The sequence below is a fragment of the Pundamilia nyererei genome, unplaced genomic scaffold (genome assembly GCF_000239375.1).
Source record: "Pundamilia nyererei isolate P.nyererei 1_Seehausen unplaced genomic scaffold, PunNye1.0 scaffold00188, whole genome shotgun sequence".
NCBI classification, from domain to species: Eukaryota; Metazoa; Chordata; class Actinopteri; order Cichliformes; family Cichlidae; genus Pundamilia; species Pundamilia nyererei.
The window spans coordinates 439,839-451,055 of record NW_005187589.1 but is presented as its reverse complement, the minus strand read 5'-3'; the positions used below and the strand labels follow the sequence as shown (position 1 = coordinate 451,055).

At 45.8% G+C, this 11,217-nt stretch overlaps 1 protein-coding gene across 2 annotated transcripts in view; it reads left to right on the top strand.

Moving 5' to 3' along the window:
- prkx (protein kinase X-linked) overlaps nt 1-11,217 on the top strand; it is a 38,076-nt gene that overhangs the window by 17,567 nt on the left and 9,292 nt on the right. For both annotated transcript variants that reach the window (XM_005747093.1, XM_005747092.2), the window contains 3 exons: nt 2,802-2,921; nt 7,913-8,008; nt 10,489-10,546. In XM_005747093.1, coding sequence (XP_005747150.1) covers nt 2,802-2,921; nt 7,913-8,008; nt 10,489-10,546 — 274 coding nt within the window. The remainder of the gene's footprint in view (nt 1-2,801; nt 2,922-7,912; nt 8,009-10,488; nt 10,547-11,217) is intronic.

Sequence of the window (11,217 nt, the reverse complement as noted above, 5' to 3'; positions counted from 1 at the left end):
GCATTATGTCAATTAGGTGTCCCCACAAGATATGTGTGCGTGTGGTGTGCGTGTGTGCGTGTGCGTGTGTGTGTGTGCGTGTGTATGTGTGGTGTGTGTGGTGCGTGCGTGTGTGCGTGTGTGCGTGTGTGTGGCACATGCAGAGAGTGTCAATCAGCTACACAGGAGCATGCACAGCCTCATGTAAGTAATCTGCTCTAGACTTCCATCACAGGCGAGTTCGGTCGAGTCATTTCATCACAGCACCTCGACAAACAGCTGTAGTGATGATGATGTGTTTCAGTCTTATCTTCTGATGTTGTCCTCTAATGTTCTGTGTCGGAGGATGAAACCTGCCCAGTGTTGCTGCAGTGCGCTCACACACTGGCGTGGCTGCTTTGTCAGTAATAGACTAAGTAAGACTTCGGTTGCTGTGGCAGAAAGATGATGCAGAGGTGATGCACATTTAAAACACGCCTGACTGAAATGTGCAGGAGCGATGCTGTGACTAATAGTGTCGGCTGGTTTTTCTTGGTTCCATTAGTCTGCTGGTGTGTCACCAGTTGCTGCAAAGCAGCTGATGTCCTTTATTAGTTTAGTTACAGATTTGTGTTCCTGTTCTGCGCTTCATGCTTCACAGCACAGCTTCAGATCCAGGTGAGAGCAGAGTGTGGGTGTGTGTCCAGCACCAGCTGTATCCAGTCTGAATACAGATCAGTTTAAGCCTTTTATTGGTCTGTAAATTCTGAGGACGGAGAGGGAGAGACAATTAAACATGTGGGCGGGGTCAACAGCAGCAGTTATAAATGCCTCTGTTGCCCATATTCACTGATGATTTTCTCCCAGTGGGTTCTCTCCAGGTTACTGCGACTTCCTGCCAGTCTAAACACATGCAGGTGGAGGGGTTAAACTGTGTGTAGGTGTGAGTGTGTCTGTGTTAGTCTGGCAACCTGTCCAGGCTGTGTCCCACCTCTCGGTCGGTACATGCATTTAATGGAAGCTTTGTGTGTTTTCCATTCGCACACTGTGGACGTTGTAAAGCATTTATGGACATGAATGGTAGCATTTGACAGGATTGCTGTCTCTCTAAACATGGCTGCCACTATATTAACGTGACAGTCTATAAATCTGTTCTCCACTCTGGGATTTGGAGCATGTGATCATGTGCGTCTGCACAATAACAGGAGAGTTTGTATGCATCAAAAGCAGCTCTCACCAGCGTGCTTGTTTAGCTGTGTGGAGTCAGGACGATCTTCCAAGGCTCCTCTAAGTATGGGATCCTTTGGTGGACTTCTTCTTTGTGGAGAGACTGAAACAGTGTTGTGCATGTTTATTCTTTCACCTCACAAATTGTCATTTCACTTATTTTGAAAAGTTCTGGTCGACACGATTGAGCCTGTGTCTCAGACTGTGTCCACCCTAGAACGGGCGTAAGTTGTTCTGAAGGTAACATTATCGTGTGTCCCAACTGAAAGGAGGTTTACAAATGTGACTATAGTTGACTAAAGCAGCATATTGCATTAAGTGTAAGGCAGTGCACACAGACAGCATCTCTAAAGCTGCTTCCCGTTATTGTTCGCACCTCCTTCATTTGTTGCTCAGTATTTGATTTCACTGCTGGCTGTGCGATATGACCAAGACTTCATGTCCTGATATCAGACCTCTATCGTCCGATAACGATGTAAATCACACAAATGTCACATTTCCTGTAGAGTCTGTGAATCTCGGGCAGCTCGACTTGCGTGAAGTGTTTCCTGCTGCGCGTCGTGTAGCTGGAGTTTTAATCGATGCTGAAACGATACGTTTTTAGACAGAAGTTGTAACGGCGCCGTTTTCTTTGTGAGTATTTATTACACGGCGTGCTGCGGGGAGAAGCCTGTTCTAACGTTTGAGTCTGAGCTTTGTTTTTTAGCACCTGGCGTCTTTTTTACTTCTCATCTGTAAATAATCTGCATCTGTCACGTGATTCAGTTTATTTTGAAAAGTCTCAACAGGATCTTGAGCTTTATTGTGAAAGGTTTATGTGGAACATAAACAAGCGGACACGCGATGCTGTTACCGTCGTTGTTGCTAACGACGACGCATAAAAACAGGCGTCCGTAGTGTGGTGATATTAAATATAAGAGAAAGAGAGAACGTTAAGAAATGAACACAGCCACTACAGTGACATCAGAACATGAACAAATATTAACGTAAACAGTTTATTTTGCGACACCACGAAACAAACGACAGCGTAAAATGAAACGATGGAGGTTTTTATATCGTCATCAGATATATACGGTTGTAGCAAACAGCCCTATGCCCGCCCACATTACACCCAGGCAGACATCGATCCATTACTCTTCCACGTCCACACTGAGGCCCCACATCCTCATGGTAATACTGAAGATGACACAGCTGGGCCAGAATGCAAGTGTGGAACGTAAAGGTTACAACAAGAAATGATAACGGGATCACAGAACTGTTTGTGTTTGCATCTTGTCTCTGGACCAACTGCAGAAGCATCATGGTGATGCAAATACAACTGAGAAGGATGTTAGAATCACCTGAAATCCTTCATCATAAAAAGGCTCACGTTGGTCTTCTGTGGCCAGTTTAGCCACTGGATGAATTAAAAACATTCATTTATGATCTGAACATGAAGCCATTTCACACCAAAGCTGTTTTTACTCTGCTAGTTATATGGAAAGAATCAATAACTTTGACAGAAAGAAAATTACAATGAAACCTGTTATTCATAATAACTCAGCTGTCACACAAGTAGGTTTGGATTGAAGAAGCAGGAGATGGAATAAATATTTGATGTCCTCTCTGGCAATCAGGACCTGGACTCTGTGTGGGACTCCTGAGTATCTGGCCCCTGAAGTCATCCAAAGCAAAGGTCACGGCCGGGCAGTGGACTGGTGGGCTCTGGGCATCCTCATCTTTGAAATGCTGGCTGGGTAAGTGGTGCAGTCTATGGTAAACATCGCTACACCTGCTGTAAACACTAGAGGGCACTCTCCTCCATTAGACCGACTGGGGTAAATCTGCACTCCTTCATTTTGTAAAAGGCAGTCAGAGTCGAACCTGTTTGACCTTTAACCTCCTAGGACCTGCGTCCACATATGTGGGCATCACATTTTGGGTTATTTAGACCAAAATACTCACTTTTGCTCTACAAGGGCCTGATGTCCACTGACGAGGACGTTATGCTGCTACTGCTCTATCAACATTTTAAACGAACATCTTCATATGTGGCTCTCATTTTTCTTAGAAACAAAAATAAGGTAGAAAAAAATCTGGTGATTCTTTGTTTTTACATTCATCAGGACCCAATCAGCCCAAATATCAAAGAGATTCAAAATGTATCCTGTGGAAGCTTTTGGGTCTTAGGAGGTTAAAGTCAGGCCCAAGGCCACGGCTGATATGTGGAGGGAGACGTGCTGAAATCTACAGTCTGACAGCTCAGAGAAATATCTGCAGATACACACAATAAGGCAGGTACACACTGACAACCACGAGGTCTCCCTCACATGCCTGAAATAAGCTTTTGGGTAGACATAAAGCAGCACGGAGAGAGCAGACCACTGCAGTGGTTTGTGTTCATGGAGCAGAAGGATTGTTCAGTTAATCGTACTTTGACTTTTTAGTCCTTTGTTTTTACAGGTAAAAATCTCATTTCCAGGAGAGACCTGCATTACTGCTGTTATTGTCTCGTGCTGGGAAATCTTGTCATTATTAGAGGCTGTAGAGCTGGGACAAATTAATCTGTGAATGGGCCTCATTGTAGCACAGGAAGAACAACAGCACTGATCCTTATAGAAAGCACCTCTGTTTGTTCTCATGTGCTCACAAACAATAAGGATTTCCATTCGTCTGTGGCATTCCAGCAGTGCTGAAGGCTGTGATTGGCTTGTTTCAGAGACATTAATCCAGCAATGATTTCACTGCACAGTGCATGTTGCATTATGTACAGCACTGTGCAAAGGGTGGAAGCACTACAACATGCCAGAGACCCTTTGAAAGTAATGGCAGGAGTACTTTACCACAAAATGAGTGAAGACAGAAAAACAGGTTTTCAAGCCAACTGGCGAGTAGCTGGTTTAGCATCGGTGAGAACTTCCCACAGTGTTTCTGTGGATTTAGGCTTCCTCAGAGTCGTCTGTTTGTGCACTGCATCACTTTCTGTTCTGCAACTAAGCAAAACGGAGGAAAGAGGATCTTAACTGAAATGTCCCTCAGTGACGGGGGGCGGGGCTTAACACAAACTGCCTGAGGATGGAAGAAAGAGTTAAACTGTGGACTCTGTGTCTCAGTGCAAAATCTTCAGACCGTCTGTCTGGAGGGACACACGAAGCAGTGACTCGGACACATTCCAGTCTGAAAGGAAAAAAGCTTTCACAGAGTTTCATATTGATGTGCCACTGACACCTGTGCAGACTACATAACGCTCTTACATCAATCACGCCGAACCCCGTGGAGCGCCCTCCTCCACTTGCACTGAAATGCCACCTTTCTGTGAGCCTGGTTCTGTGTTTTGCTGGGAAAAGCTCCATGGCTTTGAATTGGTGGAAGGAATGTGACCTTTTTCCAAGTATGAGTGTGAGCAGGCGTTGAAGTGTTGGTGTATGTGGGAAAAGGCTGTGCTGCTCCCAGCAGAGGGACACTTCCACAGTTGGACAAAGACTCTTCATTCAGCATCGCCGTGAAGCTGTTTGTCACACGTCTCCACCAAAGAATGCAGCAGCTGTTTTTGAGAACTCAGCATCAGTAGATCATCCTGCTTTGGGCCAAAGCTTGTGTAGGAAAAACATCAAGTCAAGGATGAGGGGGAAAGTCTCCCTTATAATTTTACTTCTGGGCCCATATTCCTGTCCTTAATGGAAACCAGTACCCTTTTTGTATTTGCAGTTGCAGTACATGTGGCCGTGTATATGAAACCTTATTTCTTCTACAACTTACTTTTCTGCACTACCTGATTTTCCACCTCAGCTCAGCAGAGCATCAGCCTGGTGGTTACATGGAGCTGCTGGAGGGGACACTTGCTGGTCTGGACTCCAGTTCCTCCACACTGCAGCCGTCAATACAATCTGATTTGAAAATGCTGGAACAAGCCTACGATGCATGATCATTTAGTGATTCTTCAGGCTTTCTAGTAATTGAATGAACACCTCAGAGGTTCCCCTGAGGCTGTTTCATGAAGCTGACATAAAATCTCATTCGAGGGCATTTTACAAGGACAGGATCTTACTTTAGAAAAGCCCATGATCTCCTCACATTGGTTAGCTTTGTGGATGCAACTGGTTTCTGGAGAATTCTTCTTTATTGTAACGTTCCCTTGCAATCAGCAGAGGCTCCATTTTGCAGCGCTAATATTCAAATTTAAAGTAATGTGTACATTAACCATGAAGAGGCTGCCAGGAAAGCTTTCCCCCCACGTCCAGCAGCCTGAGGCTGTAGGCTAAGTGGAAGGAAGGAGGCCGGGGACTGGAGAGCGTCAGCAGCACGGTCCAGGATGAGACAACGAACATCTGCGAGTACATCAGGAAGATGGCCAAACATGACGGCATGCTTAGGGAGTACCTCAGGCAGCAGAGACCCGAGGAAGAGGAGGAACCATCATGGAACAGCAGCTAGAGGAGGTGGCTGCCATCCAGAATCCTACCAGAGGCTGGACAAAGCTGGACTGAAAGACAGCACAGAGCACTAATCATGGCAGCACAGGAACAAGCTCTGAGTACAAGATCCATAGAGGCTGGGGTCTATACACCAGGCAAGACCCCAGGTGTGTAAAGATGCCCCTGAGACAGTCCAGCATGGTGCTGGGTGTCATCACTGATTTGTAGAATCGATTTGAATCGGGAAATTTTGCCTCAGACAGCCAGAAATATTGTAATCCTGATCACAGCACACATCCATATTTTTATATATCAAAACAAAGCTGACGCTTGTGAGACTTCATCACAGGTGTGAGCATCACAGCCGATCAAAGTAACTGAGGATAAAACAGAAAAACATGAAGCAGATTTTTCTGGCCTGACTTTGTAAAGCAGACAACCTTAAAAATATTCTGCAGTAGAACGAAAACGAAAGAAAACCATGAATCAACATGTGAACATGACCTGATGCTGCTGAGGTGAAGCAGAGTTACAGGGTTGATTACAGACACGGCGTTTTGCATAATTTTAAGAAGTTTTAATTTGATTAGTGTTGAACGGCAGAAATGAGGCTCTGTTGTCGGAAGTAAAACAAAGCAGCGGCTGACAGCGCTGGTGCTCAGACTGGTGCGTAACGAGCAAGTGAATAATGCAGAGAGAGAGAAGCAGGAAGTGGTGTGGTGGAAGCAAAACAGCAAAAGTCAGAGTGAATCCATGACGATGTTTATGTGAAGCGTAGTTTGGATCTTCTTTGGCTGCTGGTTCAGTCAATATTGTTTGGAGAGAGATCAAACCTGCAGCTTCAGAATCAGCACAAAAACAGACGTGAACACAAAGCTCGACCCGCCGACACATCAGGATCAGCGAGCTTTCAGTGTCCGTGCCGTCGGCGAGAAAGTCACATCTCGCTGACCCTGAGCCGTCGGCGGGTCGAGCTTTGTGTTCACGTCTCTGTGCAGAGTCCGTGTTCCTGCTCTCATTCACTGTTTCAGCTGTTTGGTGGTTGTTGAAATTTTGTGAGGTTTCACCTGAGATTCTGGCCTTTCGGCCAAAATAAATTTGTATTTAAAAGTCGATTCAGGATTTTGATGAATCGATATCACGTTATCCATAAATCGATCATCAAAACCCAGCCCTACTCCAGACATAACAGCAGGGTGCAAGATGCCAGCAGGCAGGGCGTGCAGGGAGCTTCATATCCAAGTGGCTGGCATAGTGTACAGGAACATCTGTGCCGAATGCAGCCTGGACGTCCCGAGGTCAAAATGAGAGACGCCCCCAAGGGTGGTGGAGAATGACCGAGCTAAGATCCTGTGGGACTGTGTGCAGAGACTCCCAAACTAGGCGAGCGGCTCCAGCAGGTCCCGGGAACAACATCGGAGATCTGTGTCCAGGAGAGCGCAGTCCTGGGAACAGCTAAGACACTGTGCAGGACCCTCAAGCTCCCGGGGCGAGCCGGGAATTTTATTTTTCATTCAAAAGCCAAATTATGTCAAAATGCCAATGAACAACAAAAAGGATATTTAATGAGAAGATTGTCTTTCTACTAATCTACAGAAAATCATACACATATGTAGTTTGTGTATATGTGTGTGTAACTGTGTAGGTCCTCAGTCATCCAGGTCATGTCGTCTAAGCAGCTTGGAAAGAAAGCAGCTGGACTCCTTTAAGTTGCTTGAAGACGTCTTTAGAACTGAAGAAGCTTGTCGGTGGAGCGCAGCATAGTCGTGTGTGAAGCTTGATCTTCACACAGGGTAAATGGATGTTTTGAGGTGGATGACTTGCATTCTCGATCTGACCTAAATTCCTCAGCTGTGACAGCATCAGTTTCAGAGGAACTGCAGCTCCCACAGGCCCCACATCCAACCGTTTTATGGCTGCAACGTTTCACTGGGAACACAAGCAGGGTGTGACAAACTGTTATTATGTGCCTCGCTGCTCCGTGTGCAATGTCTTTAGAGGCAGCTGCCATTATGTAATTTGTGGGTGATGACTTGTCCAGGCCAAAAGAAGAATTGAGAGCTGGGAAAGCATTCAGTGGATGGATGGTAGAGGGCGCGTACACACACAGACACACACACAATCATCAGCTGTGGACAAAGACTGCACTGTCTGCACCACAATGGTGACCGCTCACATGTTCGTTCATAGGTTGACTCGGGTGAGCGCGAGCCTTTTAGCTCCTGCCTCTGTTACCTGTTCCTTGCATCATGATCCTGAATTGTGATTGTGTGTCAGTGTGTGTCTGTAGCTTCACATGAGCAGGCTGGGCTGACGTTTCTGTCTTTCCACAGGTATCCACCTTTCTTTGATGACAATCCATTTGGAATCTATCAGAAGATTCTGGCTGCAAAACTGGAATTCCCACGTCATCTGGATTTCTATGTCAAGTAAGATGTGGGCATCATGCAGGGGATCAGACACACAACCCAGCAATCGGTCTGCCAATGTTGGTCTTTATCGTTAACCACAGGAGTGGCTGTGAATGTTATTTAGGTAGAACAGGCCATCCTGTTGGAAGGTTGATGCTTCTGTCAGAGTGAAAGCAGAAAGAAACCCTGCATGAATGTGTTTACAGTGGAAAACATCTGTACAGTGAGACTTTGCTAAGAACACAGACATTGTGGAAACAATTGTAATTTATGAAACACTAGAAACTGGAGTAGGTTGTGATTGCTGACAGTAAACCCATCAAACGCTGTGACTCCTGGAGCAGAAGAGTTCATCGCTCAGGAGGCTCGTTTCATTTCAACTTTAGAAATGTCTTTAAACTTTATTGTAACATAGAAACATGTTGACTCGTTGTGTGTACCTTAGGAATTGTCATACACAGTCGTGCTCCAGTGAACGCATCGGGAGCAACCCCGGGTTAGCATCCTTCCCTTTGGCATGCAGACTGGAGCTGCCACAGGTCGACTCACACCCGCTCTGATTAGAAGGCCACCTCCTCCACCTCCTGACCCACAACCACCCCAATATGTACTTCAGTACTTATTGGATATGCAGATGCATGATGGTGGTACAGCTGCTCAAAAAAGGCCTGCAGGTGGACCTGTTTGCAGGATGTGGCCAGTCGTATCCCAACTGAGGCTGACTGACACACTAACATGACTCGGTGTAAAACTTCAAACGGCTGTTGGGGCCGTTTCCTGAGGGTCCCTGTGGTTAAAGAGGCACTTTGGGTGGATCTGCAGTCACTGATGACACACCTGGCCTTTTTAGACTGGTTCCCCACCCAGTGCACAACACCCATCACAACAGCCTGAGGAGCAGGAATGATTACAGGCACTCTGGGTGGGAGTGTGTGTCACTAAGTTCTAATGCAGTGACTGTGGAGAGGTCACAGCTTCCACTGATAATTCAGCAAAGTCACAGCTTCCCACTCTTAAGCCATCTATCTAGCAGCCAACAGAGGAAGGGATTTTTAATATTCCCACAATTATGAATATCTTTCTTACACAGTCCACACCACAGTGTCCCATCCATCAAACTGTGACAGGCCGCACAGAGGGACACCCGCCGCCTCTCCAGCAGCTGCTGTTGAATGTAGACAAGCAGACAGACTGGAGAAATGTCCCAGCACAAGAGGAAACGAGTATTATGAGCTGCTACCTTAGGACTTGTTAGGAGCTCATTGATCGGACCTGAAGGATTCTCCTCTACCTCAGTGTCTTCGCTCACAGTTCCTATTAAAGTTCGTTCTAACTACATGAATTCTTGGATATACAGTGGAACCCCGACTTACGAAAAATTCAAGTTACGAAGGCGCTGAACGGCAATATTTCTGCCCGTGTTACGAAATCCGCTGGCTCTGATTGGCTGAGCCCACAATGCCTACAATGCCTTCCGAATCATGTGACAACCCCTTGGCTTTCGTACTTGCGCTTCGCTGTTAGCTATTAGCCTATAGCCTATCGTTCACTCAAAAGGCGCGATGGGTGCTTCGACTTACGAAAGACCCTCGGGAACGAATTAATTTCGTCAGTCGGGGTTCCGCTGTTTTGACGTTTTCCTGTAAAACGTCCTCTTGGAGTGACTTTGAACAGCCATTGTCTGTGTGAATGCTTACATGGAAACGCAGAAACAGTCTAAAGTGTCTTTAATTGTTTTCCTTTTGGAAGTCCATGATGCCATAAGTATTCCCATTAAATCAAAATATTTCTTTGTTAAGTGTCATTCCCACAGTTCAGACACAGTGTGACTCAGTCACAAATGAGAAATAGTCGACTTGTCAGCATCCAGCTGTCGTAATTATCAGCCTGCTAGCAGATGGTTGGATCTGAGATATGTTAGCTTTCTGTTCATCGGCAGGTATCGCGCTTTAAATGGACTGATTCTTATAGAGCGCTTCTCTACTCTCCCGGAGTGCTCAAAGCGCTCTATGCAACACGCCACATTCACCCGGTCACACCACCGCTATACTGAGTGCTTTCTAACCACACTCACACACACTCACACTCCGATGGATGCATCGGAGAGCAGCTTGGGGTTGGTATCTTGTCCAAGGATACTTGGCCTGCAGACTGGAGGAGCCTGGGATCGAACCTCCAACCTTCCGATCAGTAGGTGACCTGCTCTACCTCCTGAGCTACAGCCACCTGTGAGAGAAAACCTGTGGATGTTTATGTTCTGATTTATAGTCTGATGAAGGTGTTGCTGAAAAATGTTCTCAGTTGCTTCAGTTGGAGATTGTCAGATGGACACACCTCACTTTGTCACCTGTAATAGGCCGTCAGTCACCCTTTAATGAGGAGATATTTGTCATTGTGACAGTGCTGGAAAGACATGAGTGGTTGTGTCCCACAGAGACAGTGCTGTACAACTATACTGTGAAGCTGTGGATTCACTGACTTTTCCTTTGTCTCCTCAGAGACCTCATAAAGAAGTTTCTCGTGATTGACCGAGCCAGACGGCTAGGCAACATGAAGGTGAGTTAGTTTGATTTCCTGCCTCCTGTAACCACGTGGTACCGTATGTCTTACTCTGAGTAGGCAGTTGATGACTAGCACAAGCCCGTGGCCCGGCTGGAGCACCGTGATCCTGAAGAAATAGACTTATGCAGAAGGGTTTTTGGAGTTATTGTGGTTTTTCAGTACATGTGTAATACGTCTGAATTATAATGTAAATATTCTCCAGTGAGAGCAGCCGCTTCACTCTTCTGAAGAACGTCAAGTTGGAGAATTTATTTCAGACAGAAGTATGGAGAGTTCTGAGGACAAAGACAGAGTTTCAAACATACGTAGGTTTGATGTGTAGGTATGAAACGCTCCATAGACCAACAATCATTTGAAATTCGTTTTTTTCTTATACTACACGAGTGTTAATGGAGGGCGGCTCTTTTTTATGCTCACAGATTTTAAAACAGATGGATGCAATTTACAGTTATGGTTTTAAAAGCCATTCTGCTTAATGAGCGCCAGCTCGTTTCAGAGAAATGTCCACTTTGTTACTAGGGCTGCCACAAACGATTATTTTGATAGTCGACTAGTCACCGATTATGTTTGCGATTAGTCGACTAATCAGATCATCATCCATTGGACGTACAGCTTATTGCACCAGCAGCATCTGCTCTTATATAACTATCATTAGCTTACAGCTT